The sequence below is a fragment of the Patagioenas fasciata genome, chromosome Z (genome assembly GCF_037038585.1).
Source record: "Patagioenas fasciata isolate bPatFas1 chromosome Z, bPatFas1.hap1, whole genome shotgun sequence".
Lineage (NCBI taxonomy): Eukaryota > Metazoa > Chordata > Aves > Columbiformes > Columbidae > Patagioenas > Patagioenas fasciata.
The window spans coordinates 6100250-6124895 of NC_092560.1; the positions used below are offsets into that span (position 1 = coordinate 6100250).

General features: G+C 37.2%; 1 protein-coding gene across 4 annotated transcripts in view; it reads left to right on the forward strand.

Annotated features, from left to right (window-relative positions):
* The window catches only part of EDIL3 (EGF like repeats and discoidin domains 3), a 250484-nt gene that overhangs the window by 215453 nt on the left and 10385 nt on the right, over nucleotides 1-24646 (forward strand). For 3 of the 4 annotated variants that reach the window (XM_065860558.2, XM_065860557.2, XM_071801893.1), the window contains one exon: nucleotides 18425-18580. In XM_065860558.2, the coding sequence (XP_065716630.1) occupies nucleotides 18425-18580 (156 nt within the window). Of the gene's footprint in view, nucleotides 1-18424; nucleotides 18581-22035; nucleotides 22133-24646 lie in introns of those variants that run through there. The other variant, XM_071801892.1, reaches the window with a different exon arrangement.

The window sequence follows — 24646 nt, forward strand, 5'->3', positions numbered from 1 at the left end:
TGCTGATTTTACTCCTCAGTGGGCAAAAACAACACAGTTTAATTTTTAGCAAAATTAAACAAATCACAATACACACAAAGAGGACTAGGTTTTTACATTGCTATATTTCATTGGTAAAACTGGTTTGGAAACAAATTACAACACAAATAGACAGTCTGACGAGAATACTCCTAATTGAGCAGCTGTGGGAGCTAAACCTTTATTTTGTGCCTGTCACGGTGTTGTAGCTGCTACAACAGCTCCCAGCTTTGTGTCAGACTGTAGCAGTGGAACAAGAGACACACAAGGCTAATCGGTGTGCTTTTGGGAACTGAAAGTAAGGCATAACATACTCCCCTTTGGAGACCATGAACACTGCAGTAATTTACCTGCAAAAGGCAGAAGAGGGTGCATGTCTCACTGTTCCTTGCATGAGCTTACAGATGAGAGACAAGCTTAGTTGATATACATACAGTTTTGAAGTGCTGCTTTTTTTATTTTGCCGTGGATAAAAGAATGGTTTCTTAGGATGTTCTGGCAACATACGTCAGGTAGGGCTGGACTGGCTGCTTAGCTACGAGTCTTGTTTGCATGTGTGCAGAAACACCCTGAGAACAATTGGTGTAGAACTTGGTGAAGATAAAATTATTAGCGCTTAGGGAGAGAAAAAGGTATGTTGTATCCTTTCTTATTGATTTGCTTTTCTGTTTAAAAAAATACTCAGTTCTTCCAGGAGTTTGTGCAGATAAAAATATATATTGCAGAGCTCTGCAGTAAGTAGTACATAAACATACTGGCAAGTCCCATCCCATCTATTTTAGTTCAGCACTTTCTTCTCAAAAAGGTTAGTTCCATATTTCTCCAGGATCATTGCATTTCATCTGCTGTATAGAAATAAGCCTAATTTATCTGATATGCAGCTTGAGAAACTATAGACACTATGAACAATTAAATGCAATCTGTATGGTACTCAGAACATTTCTTATTGTTGTAGTGGTAAATTTAAGATGCACATGATACAAGTTATGTGTAACAATGCACTTTTCAACAGATTGAATGCATTTTCAGTGTGTGGTAAAATTTTATGAAGCCTTTTTTTTTTTTGTCTGATTCTGGCCTAAATTTTTTTTTGTTCATTTTCAGAGGAGTCACAGTGGATCGAATAAGAGTAAGTGCATGTAAACTGGTGCAGAAGGCAATGATAGAAGAAGGATATTCCTACAATATTCAAAAAATATTTGAGGAAGCACCGAAGCGTATAATGAATAACATATCATTTGCATGCATCAGCAAGAATGTAGCTGAGGCAAGGTTTACAGATGAAACAGATGTTCCTTATGTAGCAAACTGATATATTTACTATCATTAACAGGAAAGTCAGGTTCTTAATTTTGTCAGTAACCCCTATTTCCAAGGAATACCAGAGCATTCCCAGTTATATCTAACGGGCCAGCATAGGGCTAAGTGTATCCTGTTGCTCTTAGATTTACTTTGAAGGCCAAAAATGAAAATAATGTAGAAAATGAGAAAACAGAGCTGCAGTGACAAGTGATTCTTGGTTTCTAATGATATTGAACTGCAAACTTGTAGAATAGTTTGAACTTGTCTGGTAAGGTTTCAGCTGTCTGCTCGCTCCATGTGCTGTCACTATGGGTGCTCAGGACCTGTCATCACAAATGTTCTCCAGAAGGTGCTTTCCATATTGAAGCTCTAAGGGTCAATTATTCATCGCAGTATTGACAAATAGTGGAACGCGAAAATGGTTTGTGCCTGTACAAAGTATTTTGTCCTATGTGATTCCGTGTTTTGGTCAGATCAAGCATCAGCAGCTACATTAAACCTTCTAAATGCAACTACATTGTTTTCTGATGATATATGGCTATGGCATCCAGGGCCTATGAAGGAAACATGAAATGTAGACTAAAGAAAAATAATGTAAATATATGGGTTTAATTTTTCATATGGTTTCAGTGAAAAATATTAGGGAGTTAATACCATCCAAAATCCACCTCATTGACATAATAAGAAAAATGAAACTTTCTCAAGCTATGCCTGTGAGATCTTAGGTACAACGGCCCCATTTAGAACAGCCACACAATCCTGTAGGGTTTTATTGTGATTTTTTTTACTAGATCACCTGCATTATATCTCCTGGGTTTTTATTTCCTGTGCTTCAAGAAATTCACTTTTCCTACTTGCTTTCAGCGTTGTTTTCTGTTTTAAATTTGGTGCTTCTTCCATATGTGCTTACAGCTGATCATAGTCAAATTTATCATAGATAAACAAATAAATAAACAGTCATATATCTTACATAGGTACAAAAAATGTCGCAATAAGGATTAATCTCAGTGGACAAATAATTCAGAATTTTGATGGAAAAATGAATTAAGAAGTATCTTTGAGAGTATGCTTGTGTAACCCAAATAGCGATTACACAGATAAGGAAATGTGAAAATTGTTAAGAAAAATGCAGTAGATTTTGAATATACATATCTTGAGTATGTAAGTATTTTATTAAGTAAAGCTGCACAGAGGAATTTACACTTTATAAAGGAATAGAAGAGCTATATATATGTGTGTATATATATAAATATATATTATGAAGTTTTCTATAACGGAAGAACAATTTGGCTAAAAAGAGCTTTCAGCACACAAAAAGGAACTTGCCAAATGCATGCAAATGCACTGAAAGAGTTCCCTTCTTTAAAAAACAAACAAACAAACAAAAAACTAGGATGTGTTACAAAAGCTGGTACAGAATTTCTTTTAGAGTTCTCAATAGGCCTCCCATGATCCATTTGTGTAGCGTCAGGAGTGAGTCACATTCTTTGCTACCACATGCATCTGTGATGTTTTGCCATGCTCTGCTGAGCTTCAGCCAGCAAAAGAGTCTCTACAGGCTGCTCCTTCTACCTTCTGTCCAGAGCTGGTGCCACCTTTCAACATTTCAAATAAAAGCTCTTTCAACATCCTGCCACTCTAGAGACTCCGATTGGCTTCTGAGCAGTCAAAATGCAGCCAGACTCCTGTTTGCAGATGGTTTAACTACCATCTCAGTCAATAAGGCTTTCATGAAGCATGTGAAGTCCCAAGAAAATGGAAGGCATTGTGTGGAGTTTCTTTGGTTGCTTTCTAAATGGCCGTTGTCCATTTCAAATGTGCATTATTTGGACAAGTGCAATAAAACTGCTTTTCTTTAAGGTTTCTTTTCCAATTAATTGTATATGTAACGAAAAACAGAAGCAAAGAAATGCAGAGAAGATAACTTTAAAAGCCCAGATGGTCTGTTCTGATTTAGCCACTGATCTTTATGCTCTTGTTCACCAGCATAATTACAGACATGCTTACCACATGTTTACCAAGTGTCTCTTTCAAACCAAAGTACAAAGTGTGCTATCAGCGCAGGATCACCATCTCAACCGCAGAAACAAATTACTGAATACAGCAGGTAGTATCAAGATTCATACAACTTGATTGCATTCGTAGTTCTGGAAATACTGGGAATTAAGATATTGGCTTTTTTGTTACTGTTAACTTAGGAATTACAGTGTTTTAAAAAACTTGACCCGATTTGAAATCACTGTATCTCTGCAATTGGGTCCATCTTTTTGAAACACCATGTAGTTGTCTCATCCACAATACTACAAAAAAAAACCCTGCTGTGAAAAAAAAAAAAGTGTCCACTCTATATTACGAAAATCAAACTTTTTCTAGTAGTGTCGAGGGTTAAGATTGCGGGGTGACAATCAGACCCTGGCAGATGTATTGTTAACCTCCTCTCCCCCCACACTTCCCCCTTTTGCCCCTCCCTCTCCCCCCTTCCCACTCAGGACAGGCGATCGGGAGGGAAAGAAGGACAGAGAGAAGAGAGTTGGAAAAGTTAAAGATGTTTTACTAATGCTACTAATAAGAATAGAGAAAATAATACAAAATATACAAAACCAATCTTGTAAGTCTCAGCAACTGCAGAGCCGGCACCCAAAGTCCTGGACTGGACTCTGCAGCCAACCGGAGCTGGATTCAGTCTGTCACTAGGCCTCAGTTCGCAGGGACGACCAGCAAGGTCCTCTCCTAATGTCAGCATGAGGAAAAAAGGGAAAAGGAACGAGATCCTCGTGATCTCCCACTTTTATATGAAGTATTCACGTGAATGGAATGTTATACACCGTTGGTCAGTCTCTCGGTCATCAGTTTCTCGTTGCCCCTCTCGCGAGATGTCCATCCGTGCTTATCAATAAGTTTGCATTCCATTGCTAGGTTTAACCAAAACATGTGTTGGGTTCTCCAGGAAAATGCAGCTAACATGAAGGCTTTAGCTGACAGGCAAATTCACCAAAAGAGAAACTTGTTTTTTAACAAAACCAGGACAAGTAGATAACTTTCTCTTTTTTTGTTTTCCTGGATTTTTGGTTTTTTCCCAGTCTTCCCTGTTGCTCTTGTTCAGGATAGAGTATGGACCCTTTACCATGAGGAACACAAAATACTTTTAAATCAGAGTAACCCTCAAGTGTTTATGTGAATGCCCTTGCTTCCTGTTAGGCAAGGTCCTTCTAAAATTGGAAGCATGTATAGGAAGAGCTTCATCTGCCTCATGAACACGTTTACATTTTAAAACGATTGAATTATCTATCTTGGGGGCTGATCTGTAGTTTTGGGGTGGGACGTGTGGTATGTGATATTAAGAAGGTCAGGTTCACTGAGCTAGTAATGTCTTGTGAACTTGAGATCTGTAATGGCTGTACCTGTGTGCAGTGCCTATAGCCAAGATTTTCATCTAATCTTAAGGAGATAAGAGCATTAGTTCAGAGAAAGGAGGTGAATTAGGCCCTTTTTTATGTGTTTTGGGGGCTTACACAAGGCACCATTTAATCCCAACTGAAATACAGTGCAGTACTTGTTTCAAGGAGGATATTTTCACCCATTTCCCCAAAGCCTTTAAATCTGGTCAGTTTAACATGACATTTGGGAAAAACATGGCAGTCATAATACACGGTGGGTATAACTTTAGGAGTGTCTTTTTAACCTCACCTTGGCTGGACCCTTCTGTGAAGATTTGCTGGGAATCAGTCGGTGAGGAAATATACTTCACATGCTGTTGCTCTAAAAAAAATATGTACTTTCTATTAAGGCCTGTGTTCTTTTGAAATACAGTTTGCTCTGAGAAAAATGAACGTTTTCACTATTGGATACCACAGCAACTTTGAAAATCATGTTCTCTTACGTAGTCATCTGATATAAGCACAATAATCTGTTGCAAGTCGGTACACAAATTAATGCTGATTTGCATTATAGTAATAGAGGTATATTTTCTGCTGCTTGCAGAGCAAATAGTTAGGAAACAGCCCACTGCATGGAACCACAATGCACGAGTGAGAAACATCCACTTACAGTCAGAGGAGAAAAATCTATAAACTGCACAAGGGTAATTTTTTACTTGAATTCTTGATAGAAAACTCTACTTAGCAGATAGCCCCCTGCCGTGATAAGCCAAAGACCTTTTATTTCTGTCTGTCAGCCAATGTAATGCTTTGCTTTCTAGTGGAAGCCAGTGTACATTATGGTATGTTTTTATCTTGAGTTTTTCCTAGTAGATGCAGTTGATAGATGTTCAAGTTTACTTCTTTGATTCATATGTTTAAAATTATTTTTTAACCACCCAAGTATGAAAGTGGATGTGTCACAACATCTCCCACACACTTGAAGTTGACTCAAAAGTCTGGTTTTGCCAAGCCTTCCTCAAATGTGCAGATTCCTTGACAGCAAACACTGAGCTTTAGTAAATTAGGCATATACACACCTGACAGAGCAAGGGCTGCAGGAGCAATTTAAAAGATTAATCTTTGAGAAGATAGTATTGGGAACACAAGGGAAAAAACAAAAAAAGCAAGAAATATCTGATGGATGTACAAGGAAAACACATTGCCCAGAGCTGAAAGTATGTTCTTTTTTATTTTAATGCTGTGATTTCACTGGCTTCTCTGTGTGTTGGTGCTCAAAACTTTTAAGTTAAGATGTTGACTTCATTAATAATTGATAATCTCCTATCTTTCTGATGTTTTATGGCAGACCAGACTCCATCCTCTGTGGTATGTGTGCAGCTTTTTGTTAGCTGTAACAGATGTCAGTAGGGGTGTTCTGCTTCAGATATTACTTTCTTTGGGATCCAGCCTTGTTTATTATAGAAAATAGTTATGTTTTTGAGAGGACTGTGCTTTCCAGTCGTAGTTGTATATTTCTCTTCTACTCTCTTTGGTTCAAAAAATGGTTGTTTTCTTCCTTTTCAAAAATGTTGGTTGCAATTAGTTGTAGTCAAAGTACTCCCAGGGAATTTTGGCACTTAATTTCCCTTCATATGTTGAAAAATTACTCAGATGTTTTTACTAACTTACTCAGTGTGAATGTGACATAAAATTTCTTGTCTAAACCCTTAATATGTTAAGCATGGAAATGAGTAAGCATATAAAAAAAGTGTGCATGTGATTTCTTTGTAGGTTTCTTCCATGGAAGTACTGTAGAGTGTACTGAAGAATCTGTAGGAGGTCAGTGGGTAAAAAAGACCAAACAGGCTCAGAAAATCTGTGTGCTCACTCCCAGATGGTCCATTTCATCTGGTTCGACCCTTGAATGGTGAAGATTCTCATTACTGCCTGACCACTGATGGCATCTGGGGATATCAAAAGTGGGACTCGAGCTGCAGATCCCTTTCTGTAAACCTGGAAGTGTTTTGTCCAGTGATCTCTGTGAGAACCATCAGTTTTAAAATTGTTTCCAGTCAGGTAGATCCTAGTTCTTTTAACTTTAGAAAATATTTTTTTTTATCCTGTGGTAGTGTTGGATGAGAGTCTGAATTTACACACCAACATTCTGCATGATACTCTTCTTAGGGTTAGGGTGAAAAAGTAAGAGCATTTTCATTTTATAAATCTAAAGATAAATAATTAAGTAATTCTATTATTCAGGGCTTAGTTGAGTTGTAGGGGCCACTCACAGACAGCCATTTACCTAAGGAATATGGTCTATTGAGACATAAGGAGAGATAGTCAAGTACAAAATAGACATAACTTCAACTCCAAAGATCCGTGTCCACAGACCTCCAGTCTTCTGTGTCATTTTCAAACTGAGAAGAGTACAGATAAGCTTAGGAAATCATTTGTCTGTATTGATTTATCTTCTTGTCAAATAGTCAGTACCCCTTTGATTATTCATTTAGCTACACAAAGGATGGAATAGCCATGAACTTTCTAAAAAATGCAAAATCTTTCAACAATTGAGATGCTCTTTCAATTTTTATGAAAAGATATGAAAAACATACGAAGTGAGAAGGCGGTATTTTATTTTTTGTTATTAAATTCAATTTAAAATCTTTTGGAGTTCATAGTTTTATACTTGTTCTTATGAAAATGAAACATCTTCGTAGATAATTTTTAACTTCACGAACAGAAATTTATACCACTATTAAAATGATCAAACCTTTAATCTTATGAAAACTATCATTCAAATTTCAGAGACAAATCAATTTTTTATTACTTCCAAATAGTAAAGCTCTGGTTTCAGATCAGCTTTACTTAATATTGGATTTAATACGGTGCAGTTTAAACTAATTACTACTGTACCTTGTGCATTCCAGTTTAAAATCTGGATTTGATCAGTTTTCAAATCCATTTAATCCAAATTCCCTGTTGAAAATTCCTATGGCATTTCCCAGTCAACAATTTTTTGTGGAACGTCCATCACAAAAGCTCTATAATGGAATATATTGAGAAAATGGTAAAAGTTATTCAATTGTTACTCTTATTTGGGATCTGTGAGTCCCTTCTCATGACCCTTCATTTCCTTACCCGAGTCAGAAACCAAACCTGGGCCAGGCAAGCCAGATACTGACCATCTATTTCAAAAGCATACTTTTTCGTCTTACATCTCTTAGGATGTTTGGGGGTTTTTTTCTGCTTTTCCATTTTTGACAGTGCCAAGTGATTTGTTTATTTTTTTTTAAACTTTAGGTGAACAGGATAATATTTTTCCCATATAACTCTAGGCTTGGTCAACAATTTTATTGAAGTATTAATCCCTTAAATCAGTCATGCCTTGTGCTTTCCGCACACTCCGCAGTAGGTGAAGAGCCGATAAGCGTTACAGGGTGTTTTGAAAGCCAAGAAAATACGTCTGTGTCAGATCAAAGGCAGAACTGAGTCCCAGGGTTGAATATGTCCTGCCAGTAGCCTAGTCTTATTTTGACCAGAGGTCTATTTACGAAGCTCTATAGTAGGGGCTCCAGGGTGTCCTTTTGACTAATAACAGATAATCTTTCTTATGTCCTGGAGAATGAAGATTAACAGACCTTTTAATTGTATTCAAGCCAGTACATTACAAGATTATTGCCTTAGAAATGCCAAGCCACTTAGTCTGAAACGAAAGAGAAACTTAACTTCTTTTCTAAGCCTGAAAAAAGCCCACTTCTCTAGCTAAAAAAGCCAAAGCCAACTCCTACATTGTAATGTAACAATTTAATTTTATTTCCGCTGGTCACTCATGAGCATCACTGGTAACAAAAGCCTGTGCTAACATTTTGGGGGAAAAACGCACGCACACACAAAATCTTACTGGTGTTTTCAAAGCCTGGTAGCGCAATTTTGACATTTTACTTTGCAGCATCATAACCGTATGAAACAAGTTATGCATAATAATCCTGGATGACAGATGGGCAAAGTCCTTCTTAAAAAGAATGGCTGAATGATGCTGTCTTGGCTGCATTTCCTATGAAAATAGAAGTCATGCACTCAGAGCTTTTAAATACAAGGAGAGACTTTCAGCTTAAACCCCACTTATCCACTTAACCTTCTAGGCAGAATTAGCTTTGCTTGCAGGTAGGGTTTTGTTAGTATTTCAACAGTTCAGTAGTTATATTAATTATTAGTCACTTCACAGTATCTTGTGTGCAAACTTACTTCAGTTTACTTGTTGATCCATAGCCCACATATGTTATTGGGACATTTTTAGGTACTGCAGAAAATATTTGCAACATTATTAATTGCCTGAGAAAAACTGACCAGGTGAATAATGAACTTCCATATTATCACCATTATTTTTCATTTTAAAAATAAAATTAGCTGCTCGTGCATAGGTGAGTTAATTTATGACCCCAACATTTTTACAAACAAATATCGGTTCTCCAATAAAATGAGCACCAGCATCTCCTTCCTATCATTTAGTATCTTGTTTACATTCCCTACGAAAACCAGGTTGCATGAATTCATTTGTGGGGAAGGATTTTGCTTTCCCAGGAATTGCTTCACTAGACTTTGATTTCAGTTTAAAACTCACAACGCACCAGAAGCCTAAGACAAGTTAAATCTGAGATACTTATATTTCTCCTGACTGCAGTTCAAACAAAGCTGACACTGTTTCAAAGTACTGGTACAAAATTTTAATTTCTTCACTCTTCACGTTTCTGGTTATCAAGTGTCAGTCTGAAATTTGTAGTTAAATAGACCACATTTTCCCTGCTTAAAATCTAAGTTTTCTTTTATGTGTGTTTGCCAGTATTTTGCTGCTGTTTTACCCACTTCTGCACCTGAAATTCCCTGCAATGATGTTTAACCAAAAAATTAGGGAACCTGCACTGGGACAGAGCCCACAGCACTGGCATGCAAATTACTGATAAATTTGTTCATCAATGTGTGGTATATTTTATTAAAATGAAAAGAGGTAATCAATTTCTTGCTGTTCTCACAAGCTAAAGAGAGTGGAGCATGCTCATCTCACATTTCAGGATGGTCTGTTCCTTATTCATAGATTAGAGGAAGGACAACCAGAAACGGAAATTGTTGACGTTGTTCGTAACTTTTTTTTCTTTTTTGGTAAATGTTCTTTTCTGTGTTTTATTTTCACTTTTAGTCATGATCAAAAGCTTTTGATCAAAAGCTATTGGCATCATTATTGTTAGTGTAGCAATAACTGTTTTAAGTTATACCTTCCAGGAATTACACTCCTGAAAGCAACTTCTTATTATCACCCAGCTTCATGCAATTTGTGCTTTTGAAGGCATGCATCATTACGTAAAGAACTGAATGTAAATGAATTTTTTTACCCATTTCCATATTGATTTCTAGCCATAACTAGGTGCTGGGATCAGCAAATTGTATTACACAGTCACTGCTTGCACTAGTCTTCAGCTGAAGACCTTGACAGAAGTGTCTAATAATACACCACCAATGTGTTGTATCATGAACTACTCACAACCATATTATTGAGGTTTTTTTCTCTCTTTTTTATTTTTTAATGGCAACCTATTGTTTTGTCCTTGGCTTTCCCACAAGAACTCCAACTGATTGATCGAACACAGAACGGTATTACAGATTTGATCAGCTCTTCAAGCATACTAATGCAGCTCAAAAGCTGCTTCTAACTCCACCAGATGTCTAAGCCTTCTTAATCACTGGTAATTTAATGGACTATTTTTAAAAATCTTAGCATCATCAAGGACTGATAAGCTTTGAATACTCTATAACATATAGAGGGACTATTGCTGTTTTATTAGTGTTTTCTTGACTGTTGGTGACGAATGCAATCAACTATATCCTCTCATCTGAAGTCTTTTCATCACATTTATGATAAAAATACTGCATACACATATGTGAAATATTCGATGTTAGGAGAAAAGGTTACAGATTTAATCACCATTGATGTTATAATTTCAAAATGCTAATTTTTTTAATTTTTTTTTTTACTTCAAACTGTGTTCAGACTGGGCATACTGGGTACAGCCATTTCCCATGAGGACATGAATACTCCCTGATAAGTTATGGGAGTTACCAACACTCACAGAAGTCATTCCAGTTTGCAGAATCCATATGAAAACAGTATTATCTTGTGTGTGCTGCAGGCGGGATTTACCAGTGTGCTGATACTACGACTGCAGAACATCAACTGTCTTGAGTTCCCATAGGAAATGAGTAGCAACTCCCTTTGGCATTTTTGAAAATCCAGATCCTAAGGCTAAAATTTCCTGCTTTTTATTTTTTTTCCCTATTTTACATTTTAGGTTTGAGATAGCAACAAAATGAGATTAGTCATGGTTTAGTAAAGTGTGGTTATAAAAAGTTTCTCTGTGAGAAATAGATGCTGCTTTTAAAATGGCTGTGCAGCTGATCAAATAAATCTGATTTATCTGAATTTTTACTAAAATGCTGAAAAAAAATCAATAGTAATTCAGGTTGGTTTTTTTTTCTTTTTTTCCTATAATACCCAGATAACTGTTATTACTAAGTACATAAATACATTAATGAAGGATTCACAGAGTTTGTACTGTTTAAGAAGTAACTGCTCCTTAAGAAGTTTCCCATGCAAGTAAAGTGACCTGTGAGCCTGTGTGTGTGTTTCACTTTAAAAATTTCAGAATAATGGCCTGAGATGTATTTTGACAGTCCATGCAGATTTCACACCCCAGGTTCTTGAAATTTTACTGGGGACAGGTGATAGTACATGGTATTCTTTTTAACTTGGTATATGCAGTTGCTGCAGTCAAAAAGGGATTCAAAGGGAAACAAGTAAATAAGCCTAGAGAACTACAGACATAGCTGTATATATTGTGGCATGATGTTAAAATAATGTTGGAGGTCTAAGGTTAAACTGAAAAAGAAACAAGCAAAACAGATCTCCCATTTTTAAAGAAGAAAAAAAATGGCACTCCAATCTTTATTTCATCTGAAAACAACCCATTTTAATTTTAAACATGTGCTAGCTAATACAGACTTGATTAAATGTAAATACATTTTATTTTATTTAAAAAGAATGAAAATCCTTTTTCATGGAACATTGAACAAAATGTTCTGGAATTCTTCATATAAATTGTTGTGTCTTCTTCTAGAGCATTTCTTTTTGTCTGATACCTTATTTTCTTACTGTAATTTTTTTCAGGTTTTCTTAATGAGTATTTACCCTAATAGTGTACATTTAAGTAACTATATTAAAAACACTGTGCTACATATAGTGCTGCAATACAAATTAGATTTCTTTAACAAAAATGTATAGTTGCATGATTGTTTTTTTCCTTTAAAGATTTTAGGTGCAACTAGGCCTGATGGATTATAGCTGCTGCTTTTTTCTTTTTTTTTTCATATAAGCCTTTGGAAAACGGCATGAAATGGGGAGCTTCATAGTTTATGAACAATAAATGTTACTGAAATGTTATTAGAAACATATAGATATTGCACATCTGTGGCAAGTGTACTGTACCATCACCAGTTTTCCTTTTATATCCCGTATTTGGGCACGGAGGAGAATGTTAAGTGCCTGCATCTGATGCAATAGGATAAGGAGAGCTGCAGTTCTGCCTTTATGCTGTGGACACTGCAAGCCTATCCCTCCTTTTCTTAGACTCAAGTGCAGCTAGCAAGTATCTGAGTGTGTCACTTTACCCAGCGAAAATCATGGGAGTCACAAGTTTTTAAACAAAGATTAAATAACCCTGAGTGCATTAGGCTGTCTTGAGGAGATTCAGGTGCCCAACCATGAGTCTCTATCACTACATTAAGCATCTCAAAATATCTGAGACCTCTTTACAAGAGCAGCAGATGTGACAGCAGATCTGGACCATAGTGAAATAGCAACTGGAGACTATGCAGGCCTTCTTTTCTCTGTCCTTTGAGGGTAAGGATTGCTCCCATCTTGGCAGGGCTTCCCCCTTACTCTCACAGGTGTTGGATCCAGGTTTCTTTCTTTTTGATCCCTGGTGCTTTTAGTCTAAGGGACTTCTTTGTTTTCCAAATAGAGCAGGACTACCCAGAATTTAATCAGAATTATCTGGAAACAAGTGATTAAAAAAAAAAAAAGAAAAGAAAAAAAAGTACAAAACCACAAAAATAAAAATCTGTCAGAAAAAAACGAGATCTCTAAAATTACAAAAAAAAGCTGGGCATAGGATTAGCTATACTGGGAATAGAAATAAACGGGACAAAAATGAACATTTTAAATAATTATTTAAAAACATTATTCAGCTAACCTTAACTCTCAGCACACCTTACACCTCAAATGTCTCCTTTGCGTCTTTGAATTGAAGCTGAGATTGTATGCCCCGAGAGGATGAGATCCACAGCTGAAAGTCAAGTGAGACATCTTACCATTATCTTCATAATGAAATAGGACCTGGTGCTCCCTGCATTCTGAGGGTTCTTTGTTCTCCTTTAACATTACAATGTAGATAGGGAGTGTGTTATTTTTGCAAACTGTCTTCACTTTTCATGCTTTGGTTCACATGATGGAGTATCCTTATGGAGCATGAAATACATTCCTTGCAGATGAAATTAAGCCAAAAGACATGCTTCAAAAGATGGCCAAGAGTAGCTGAAAGTAGAAACCCTGCAGTACACACTATGTAGACATCCTGTTCTCCACATCAGCTGTTTTGCCTTACAGGTCTGTGCTCATTGCATTGTGCTGCTTTTCAGTGTAAATGCAGTCTACTTGTGTTTATTGGATTACCTGTCTCCAATGCTTCCACACATGGATCTCATGAAACTTATCCACCTGAAGGAGATTTAACAAGGCCAAGTGCCCCGTCCTGCACTTGGGTCACAACAACCCCAGGCAGCGCTACAGGCTCAGGGAAGAGTGGCTGGAAAGCTGACAGGCAGAGAGGGATCTGGGGCTGTTGATTGACAGCAGCTGAACATGAGCCAGCAGTGTGCCCAGGTGGCCAAAAAGGCCAACAGCATCCTGGCTTGTGAGCAGCAGGACTGGGGAAGTGACTGTGCCCCTGTACTCAGCCCTGGTGAGGCCCCATCTTGAATCCTGTGTTCAGTTTTGTGCCCCTCATCATAAGAAGAACATCTAAATACTCGAGAGAGTGCAGAGGAGGTGACAAAGCTGGTGAGGGGTCTGGAGCACAAGTGTGATGAGGAGCAGCTGAGGGAGCTGGGGCCGTTTAGCCTGGAGAACAGGAGGCTGAGGGGAGACCTCAGCAGACGCTGCCTGCAACTGCCTGAAAGGAGGTTGTAGCATGGAGAGGATTGGTCTCTTCTCCCATGTAGAAACTGATAGGACAAGAGGAAAAGGCCTCAAGTTGTGCCAGGGGAGATTTAGATTGGATATTAGGAAAAAATTCTTCCCCAGAGGGTTGTCAGGCATTGGAACAGGCTGCCCAGGGCAGTGGTGGAGTCACCATCCCTGGAGGGGTTTAAAAGGTGTTTAGACAAGGTTTTCAGGGACATGGTTTAGTGCTAGAGTTAGTTTAGGTTATGGTTGGACTTGATGATCCTGAGGGTTTATTCCAACCAAAATGATTCTATGATTCCTCTGCTGAGTCCTGTCCACGTGTGGCTTATCATTCCTGTGTTGTCCTGCTTTCTTAATAGTCACAGCAAATGCCTGGAACTTAATTTGTTTCCATCAAGAATGTGGAAGAAGGAAAAGACGTGTTGGGAGTGGGGAGAGGATGTTCAGAAAGTTATGGCTGATATTTCGTGGTGCATCTACTCAACTTGTACTGAGCTTCCTGATATAACAGAGACCCAAGACAGTAGATTGTGGTAGTCAATGCATCACCATGAGGAGTGTCGAGTCCAGAAGCAGTATAGCTGTGCTCAGGCACACAAACACAGTCGTATTGCTTGCAGATCCCAACTTATGGGCAGCTGTCCCAAACGTCTAGAAGTGTCCCATCCTTACATTCCTGCTCTTGGGAGAAGTGAATGTTGCCAGTTAGATAGTGTCTGCATCTTTAAGTTGCAGTTCTCAAGGAGTTGGCGTGCAAAGGTAGCTATAGGAAGAATGGGCACATCTGCATAGTCAGATGCTGAGAGTTGAGGTTTATTGGCTTCAGACTACTCAGAGCAAGGACAGACTGTGCATGTGACTTTTCTCCTGATCAAGTAGACACACTTACAGTACAAATATGAGTCACTTCACATTTAACTGAACACTGACACACAGTCCATGCTGTGCATCTGTGCTGTGGTTCATTAAAAATGTTTCCTATTCAGGTGGATTTATCTTTGTGTTTTTCTTAAATTAATTCTCCTCCAAATCACACTGAATGGTCTTTAACATCTGAAGAAAGGTGGGAAACAGATATGTACGAAGGGAGTAGATATAGCCCAAGAGAGTTCTTTCAGACACAAGATGTTAAACTGCTTTTTGATCAGCTGCTTGTAGAAATGTACATTAAACTGTAAACCATGGCTCTTCTTGTAACCAGCTAATGATCCTATCAGTTGCAGACTAATTGCCTCTACTTCGTTCTAAATTCTGCTGCACTGAAAAAGCCAAAGTCACATTCTGATCCTGTTAATCACATTCCGCTTTGAAGAGTACGTGGTGGTTTTGTGTTAATTCAACTTCTCTCCCTGGTAATTTATTTGATTGCCTGTTACTTGCAATCTGCACTAACTGAATAAATGTGTTCTGCATCCTGATGGGAAGTTATGACTTGTGTTTAAGCTACTTTAATGCAGATGTTTTGCCTAGAGATTGGGGCAAATTATTTTCACCTTTCTGCTCTAAAGCACTTTCAATAGGAAAAATGAAAAGCAAGGTTGTTAACTCTTTGTAGAAGGTTATAAAGCAACAGATAACAAGCAATACTTCTTTAATGCTAAGTTAATAGCAATTTTCATTGCCTGAAGGCTTCTCATCAGCTTGTGAATAAATAATACGATACTAAAGTACGAGAAAGAGATGCTGGTGCTATATCCTTTCATTCTTTTCCTCTGTATCCAGCAATATGTATCATCTGTATTGTCAAGACCAAGAACAGAGTCTGTCTATTCATTACTTCTCTTAGTTTTATTATTTTAAATATAATACACACACACACACACATACATTCTGTCTCCATAGTGCTACATAAGTCTTTCAGAAAAAGACTGAACATATGCCAAATTACCTTTCAGCTTCCCTCATCATTTTTGTGAACAAGAGTACAAGGCCACTGGATATGTCCTATAAGCACAAAACAGTTGTTCCTAGGACATTTTTATTAACACTGGATCTGTGTGATAATAAAGATTTATTGTGATTTTACCTTTTAAATCCTCTGAATCTTAATGAGAATGCTTGCTCACTGTTCTGAATTTCAATGAGAAATACTCTGAGTGTCATGGCCATGTTAAATATTTGTGAAATCCTTTTAGATTACTTTCAACATTTTAAAAATAAACAAAAAATAAACTTTTTTTTTCAAGTTAACAGAAGATACTTTAACTTTTAGTATAAGAATCATTCTCTGCTAAAAAGAAGTTACACTTGGAAAATGCTAATGTTAAGACTATTTATTATCTAAAGTTGACTCCAAAATGTTCAAATGTTGCCTGGAATTGTGGATCAGTTAGTGATTCCTCAGCAGATCAGCCTTTTTAAAAAACAGACTATTCATTTATACTCCAAAATATTTGGAAGGAAGGTCTGGAGACATGGTGTTTATTAATTCAAGAAAGACTTGTACTAATTAGCAGTGTTCATTCCCAAGAGGCCCACTTAAGCTACGGAAGCAAATGCTCCCGCACTCCTCACAGAAGAAAAGTCCCTCCAAGCAGTGCATGAGAACATCCAAATTGGACTCCTCCTCTGAGCGATCATTGATTCAGTCTCTTCATTGTCCAAAGAGAAAACAGAAAGAAAGATATTTGCCTCCCAAAGATACTTCTCTCATATTCCTGGCTGCTTCCCTGAGCAACATTGCTGCTATCAGTCAGAAATAAATTAGTTCATTCTAGTAGAACGAAAACTCTTGAACCAACTGTGGAAAATGACATTTTCTACTTACTGTCATAGTGTCTCCATGTTGAAGCTTTTAAGTTATTCCTTTTCTTAATTTGTTACTCAGTATTTGCTACTTGCCTTCAAATGTTCAGGCAGGGGTCTCCAGTCTTCCTTGTCTGATTGCTCTAAAGACTTATTTTTCCTATATAAATATATTCTTGTGCTTTCCTGTGTTTTCCTCTTTGTACAGTGCAAACTGTAGTGTCTATCTTTCAAAGGCTTCAGTGTGGACTAGCTGACTTCTTATCACAGAATCACAGAATGTTAGGGATTGGAAGGGACCTCAAAAGCTCATCCAGTCCAGTCCTCCCACCGGAGCAGGAACACCCAGATGAGGTTACACAGGAAGGCATCCATGTTTGTTTATTTTAGCTTCTCTTCTCATGAATAATTTCTTATGCTTGTGTCACATCTGTTCTTCTGTTCTTCCCACATTCCAGTAAAAATCTAGTTTGCTTAGAGGGGCTCAGCTTCCCAAAATCACAATACTGGATCTTCAGTATTTCATCAGCCAGAGATCCTTTATATCTTCATCTTCTGTTTTTAAATTTTTGCTGTAAAAACATGTCACTCATCTTCTCATGGAGTTCAGCACTCCTCTCATTTTACTGTAATATTTTTTAGTATTAGTCTCTCTTGCCTGATTTAATGGACATTATTAAAAATGCCAACTGCTTCACAGCCATTTATTGTTTGAAATAAATCTACCTTTTTTTCTTTTTTTTACTGGCTTAGCACATTGCTGGAAGACACAGAATGAAACATCACTTTTACCTTCACATTTCAAGAAAATGTCAATTTTGATTGGGAATTCAGCTCCTCCATTCTTCCTCTAAAAATACATTATTAGGTCGATTTGCTTCTGTTATTGTACTGTATTCCTTGATCATTTTATTCCAAGGCATCTGGCCCAAATCTGTTATATTCAGTGTTAGGTTCTGGTTCAAAAGAACTGATCACAGATGTGCTGACCTATGTTAAAGCCACTTGAAAGCTCAGATTTTATTACACTTTAAGATTCCTGCCTTGCATTTTTTAAAGTCTTATGCTAAGATTATAAAAGAAAGAAATGAAAAAAAAAAAAAATCAAAGAATTAAGAAGTCAGAGCTTTAGGGGTAGAAAAAGAAATAAGGGCTTAAAGAGAGAAGAACAGTTCAGCAAGAAAAGAAGTGTGATAGCAAATGTTTTAAAAGACTTAGTAAAGCACAGACTTCATCACTGCGAAGGAAATGGAAAGGCACTTGTAGAATCAGCCTTTGGCATATTGAATTATGATTATTAGAAGCACATGGAAAGACTTTTTGGCTACAAATTATTTGCCGTGGAGACAGCGTATGGCACCTAGCACAATGGATATGGTTCAAGATTAGCCCTGTTGTGCCGCTAGGGGGTGTAAACAACAAGTAACAAAGACACAACAAAAGTAAATTGATTTGGAGCTTGCGGAATGAAAAGTTACCGTCGACGGTGTCAGCATGTGGTGGTCATGGTTGCAACACTGTGTAAAGCCACTTCTTAGGCTGTGCACTAAGGGTCTTAACAACCCTGGGTTTTCCTGCACCCAAGAGCTGTCTGCAGTGTGTGACACGCTGCACCACTTTGCTTTACTGTGGTGTAATTTAGACCACAAACCAAAACTGTTCTAACTACATCCTCCTGTGTTTTGTTCTTTTTTTCCCTTTTGCTTAGGTTGACCTGCTTGTCCCTACAAAAATCACTGGCATAATCACCCAAGGAGCTAAAGATTTTGGTCACGTCCAGTTTGTGGGGTCCTACAAGCTTGCTTACAGCAATGACGGGGAGCACTGGATCATATATCAAGATGAAAAACAAAAGAAGGATAAGGTAAAGCAAAGGCAAAACTGATATTTCGGTTGCATTTACGGAGGACTAGATCTGTAGTAGCTCCAGTCCTGGAAGCCTGTAGATTATTGCATGCTGCTTGCTTTATAGGGTTCCATACGCATAGGATCCCAAAGAAAAAAGTCAAGGTGAATAAAAAAGAGTCATATAACACAATGACACTCACAGTGCAGTAGTATCATACCTATCAGTGCTATGCACCTGATTTAATGCTATTGAATATGGGACATAAAATTTTACAGTTCTCCATTTACTAGAATTATTTCTTCCTTTAGCTCTAGAGGAGAAGGTATATAAATAGTGGTTTATTTGTGTATTCAAAACCAGTATCTCAGTGCATATTTTGATAAGCATGCACTATTTTCTGTAATTTTCTGTAAAGCACATCTTTAGTGTACCTCATTACCTAGCCATTTTGGATTGATTTTTTTTTTTTTTTCTGGAAATTAATCACTACAGTTCCAAATACCCAATGGAAAGATTATTTCTTTTTATTACACTATTAAATGAATATAAAACTTAAAAACTTTCACAACTTCCTTTGCAAGTGTTGAATGAGAGGCTTAGAGAAAGTGTAGGTTTGCTGATTGATTTACCTGAAAGCATTTAACTTTTCTTGTGTTATTTAGGATGTTATTCATTATACCTTTTCTTTAAACTGTATAACACTTCCATACTGCAAATACCTGAATTAATAATATCATCTGTTAAGAAAGAGATTACAGCATATGCATTGCTTAAGGGAAACATTAAGCAAGCCAACAAAATGTGAATTATTTATTAAATATCTTAGTGAGATTATGCCTGATTGAAACAAAAGATACATTAATAAAAATACCAGATGGATGAGATATCTGATTATGCATGTCTCAAATCTGCTGGTTTTAACATCTGTATTCAGGGTGGTAAATTTTCCCAGTTGTACTTATTTTTCTTACAGTAAACAAAATTCTTCAGCAAAAAATTAATACCCTTCATATAGGTCTATTCAATTCATTTGTTTGAAGTACTGGGAACGCTTTCGATATGTATTGATTGACATGTGTTGTATGAGTAAAGATAGATCCATTGATGAGGGTTTAGACAACTGCATCTCTTAAATTTCACTGATTTTAAATGGTTGATCAAATGGACACCCATTTATTAAGAGGTATCCTAAATTACTGCAGTAAATATGTACATAACTTTGTGTGTGCATGGAAATATAAGATTATTATGCAAAGATGACACTGTAAACTCTCACTCTTAAAAGCCAAGTGGCAATTCATTGTGATTTTATCCTGATTATATCACTGATATATTTCCCCATCAAATTCTAAAGGATTTTAGGAAAAAACAAAATCAGTTGGTTTAGCCATCCAACTGAGAAGGTCCTGACACCAATGATTATGGATGTGTCTAGTATAATTGGTTGTCAGATAAAAATTGGAAACAAACCACTTACCTTTTGTAGGCATACCATAAAAGCATTCAATATAAATGACAGATAGTCACATCAGTACTTTGTACACTTCCCATTTTTAATCCTGGCATTTAAAAACAGAAGCAAAAGTTCTATTGTGAAAGAAATGTCTTATCCAAGCCAAACTTCTATTAGCAAACTGTTGCATTTGTTTTATTGAAAAAGGGAATGAACATGTGTTCAAGTCACTGGTGAGAGCCACAGTAATAGTTGCAAGCAAATCTAAAAGAAAATGCATTCTCACTTAACAGCATTGTTCAAATCCACACTTGTTTATACCATTTGCCAAGGCAATTAAATTATTTTTGCTTTCATCATCAGCTGGACTGTTAGTTGTTATATGCATAGCCAATTAGGAACAATGCAAAACTCTTAATCATTGTCTTATTGAAACATCTCACATCCCGTTTTAATTAACATTTTCAAGAAAAAAAATAGATGCATCTTATTAGGATTCTTTAACAAATCCAGAGCAATTGAAAGCAGAGTGAGATCTAATACACATGGCTAGAAATTATAAGTTATAATTTCTGAATTTAAATGTGTATGAAATAAACAAACAAGATCATTTGATGCAAGTCTAGATCTCAGTCTTTGATACACTAACATTAATCTAAAATACCTTTACTATTTTTAATATTTTCCATATGACAACAGTCTGGGAAACTCAAAAGTCAGATGACAGAGTCTGGCATTCCAGAAATGCCAGATGTCCATCAGTGAACTAGGCAAAACTTCAGCAGAAAATGGGATTCGACAACCCCCAAGTCCCTTCCTGCCACCATAGTAGTAGGTGCAAACAGTTCCTTGCTAGAAGTAGAGCCTAATTCATCCACCTGTCCATCACCTCATACAATGCTCATAACCTGCGCCATTCTCCATCAGATTATTATTTAATATGTTTGTAGAAACAGCCAGTTCTTAAAATTCTGGTATATAAGGAGTCTGTGACAGTGTTTACAGGTGTTTATGGTGTTACAGGTTGCCTGTCCCCCTCCCTGCAATATATCCACTTTGTTCTCAGAGGACACAAAAACCTGATTTTATCTTCCTCTTTCCAGACAGTTTGGTTTGGTTAAAACGTGTTAACTTATTTCTTCTCAGTTTCTTTTTGGGGAGAAAAATAGTCTTCGTTCTTTCAGACTTTCCTCAAAGGGTATGTTTTCTCAACATCAAATCATTGTGCTTGAACCAACTCTTCCTGAATTGTGGTTTCCTAAGCTTGTTGCAGCATCACGATCTTTAGCACAGAACTCCTGCCTGCTCCATCAATTTCCATGTTGTACCTGTGAACTTGGTTATATTAATTATTGAGAATACATAAATTGCATTCAGCCAATAGCATGGAGTATCATCCAGTAAAACCTTCCAGTTTGACACCAAACCCTTCATCACCGCTCCAACTCTGTCAATGAAGTGTGCCCTGATGAGATTTGCCCACTGCATGTGTACAGCACCAGAAATACTGGCCATATTCTGACCTGTGTGCAGTGGAACAAAAATATAGATGAAAAACAAAACAAAACAAAACAAGACAAAACAAAAGAAACAACAACAACAACAAAAAAAAAAAACCACACACACAAACCAAACAACTACCACAAAAAATAGCTAAATAAAAATGCTGAACCTCATCCATGGGGAGCAGAGGAGCAGTGGTGTCATTGGTCCTGTCTGACAGTAACATCTTTGCACGGGATCTACTACAATTTCCTTTGTTTAAGTTAAGATACAAGATTTGGTCCAAAATGCAAGAATACTGTAGAAAAAACTGTTTTCACAGCAAAGTGAACTTTCATGAAATGTTTCTTCTGTCCCCTGGAGATAGAGAAGTGAAATAAAAAATAGATACTGGCAACTATTAAAAGCAGCAAGCATAAGTTATCCATAACTTACTCTAATTCTATTTATTAACTGAATATCTTGATATCTTCTATGAATGATACAATATATAGATTTCTTATTACCTCTGCAGGTGATTTACTCATCTTTACTCATCCTGTGTTCCTTGTACAACCATCCAACAATTTAGGAGAAAAAAGGTTCCGAAAACTTTCAGGGAAAGAAAGACAGGATAAAAGAAGAATAACCACCTTCAAAGTCCTAACAAAATACATCATTTTACATTCTGGAAAAGCAAAGATAAAAAGAACCTCTCAGACATGTAAAATATGGTGATATTGATAGGTTGATAATAATGATTTATGGATTAATATTGTGGCTTTAAAACACCTTGAAGTAAGAGCTGAGAACTTAATCCTGCTTGATGCTGGATATCTCACTGTTCAGCAGCCTACAGGAGGAGTTCTCATGTATCAGTGGATCTCAGTGAATTTCTGAAACTATTCACTTCTGCTTCAGTACCTGTTAAGTTATTTTAAAAAGAAAAAAATATTATTATCTTGTATTCACAAGTGCACTATGTGCAGCCTGTATCTTTGACCAATCTGCAGCAAATCAGTTGTTTCAAACAGAAGGAAATATGGTGTTCGGTTTTCTTTGCAACATTTCTAATAAAAAAGCTGTTCCAAGAACAATGGATCCTGCAGCTCCTGTTTGGCTTCTACTATTTTAACAACCAGTCATTTGACTTCATGTCTTTGATGAACTTCTATAAATGCAGACAAAAAGGTACTGGGGGAAAAAAAAAAAAAAAAACAAAACAAAAAAAATCTCTTTAAAACATGAAGCCTTTCTCATTCTTTTAAAATAGTTTGAATTAGTTCACTGGAAAATATGAAAGCTTTTCCTGTTGTCCTCAAGAAGCAAAATAACTTACTTTGCAGGCTAGCAAATGGGAAAAAAATACATTTTAGTAAAAAGACCAGAGCTAATAGCTATCTTGTTTTTCTCAACTAGAGGTCAGTAGCTCACTATGCCTCCAAAGCTAAGGACCTCCAAACCAAATTTGACCTTATTTTTTTTTAAATCACATTCCACATGTGATTTATAAATTGCACAGCCTGTGTTAGATAACTCAAGGCCAGCTGCAATATCAAATGACATTTTAGAGGCTGTTTTTTTTTTTTTAAAACAAGATGAGAACATTTGAAAGTAACCTAAAGTAATCTAACAATCTGCAGCACTGTCAGTCATTATCAGCCATCAGCAGTGCAGTTAACTGCAGGTAGACAATGTTCAGTACACAAATGTCCACTGGATTTGTGCAAAAAATTATGAACTAGTTATAAGTTATGTGATTTGCATATCTAGTTAATTGTCATAACAATGGAAGACAGGAAACTACTTATAAATGAAAAGTTAGATCATGTCAGGTTAGAAATCTTTCTGCTAGATTTGCTAACAATTTTTCTGTATGGTGTAACACTTCGTTTACACTGATAAATTAAATTCCCACATGTAATATACATACTTGGCACAGTTAAATAACAATCTTAGTGGCATTATATTCATTATTATTATTTAATACTATGATTTAAAATCGTATTTGACAGTGATTTTTTTTTCCTGCACTGGTTTAAATTGTGAGTGACTTTTTCTGCTTTCAGCTGAGTTAATATTATTTGTGTCGGAGAAAGATCTAGCTATACTCACTCTAGGTTGTGCCTCCAGCACACATATCTCCCTCCCTCATACTATAATAAGAGCTGAAGGAAGTCAATGTGCTCATTTTAACAGTCTCTACCTTGAATTTCTGTAAGCATTTCTGGAGGGAGGTTGGTCTTCAAAATATTTCTCTCTTGCTTGGCTTTGAACCTTCTATCATAAAGCACTTATAAATTGTGCACAGTGCAGTAATTCCCACTTTAGTAGCATCAGTAGATAGGTATCACAGTATCACAGTATCACAGTATGTTTGGGATTGGAAGGGACCTCAAAAGATCATCTAGTCCAATCCCCCTGCTGGAGCAGGAACGCCTAGGTGAGGTCACACAGGAATGTGTCCAGGCGGGCTTTGAATGTCTCCAGGGAAGGAGACTCCACAACCTCCCTGGGTAGCCTGGTCCAGTGCTCTGTTACCCTCACTGAGAAGAAGTTCTTTCTCAAATTTAAGTGGAACCTCTTGTGTTCCAGCTTGATCCCATTGCCCCTTGTCCTATCATTGTTTGCCACTGAGAAGAGCCTGACTCCATCCTCATGGCACTCACCCTTTATATATTTATAAACATTAATAAGGTCACCCCTCAGTCTCCTCTTCTCCAAACTAAAGAGCCCCAGCTCCCTCAGCCTTTCTTCATAAGGGAGATGCTCCACTCCCTTAATCATCTTTGTTGCCCTACGCTGGACCCTCTCCAGCAGTTCCCTGTCCTTCTTGAACTGAGGGGCCCAGAACTGAACACAATATTCCAGATGGGGTCTCACCAGGGCGGAGTAGAGGGGAAGGAGGACCTCTCTCGATCTACTGACCACCCCCCTTGTAATACACCCAAGGATGCCATTAGCCTTCCTGGCCACAAGGGCACAGTGCTGGCTCATGGTCATCCTGTTGTCCACCAGGACCCCCAGGTCCCTTTCCCCTACACTGCTCTCTAATAGGTCATGCCCCAACCTATACTGGAACTTGGGATTGTTCCTGCCCAGATGCAGGACTCTACACTTTCCCTTGTTAAATTCCATCAGATTAT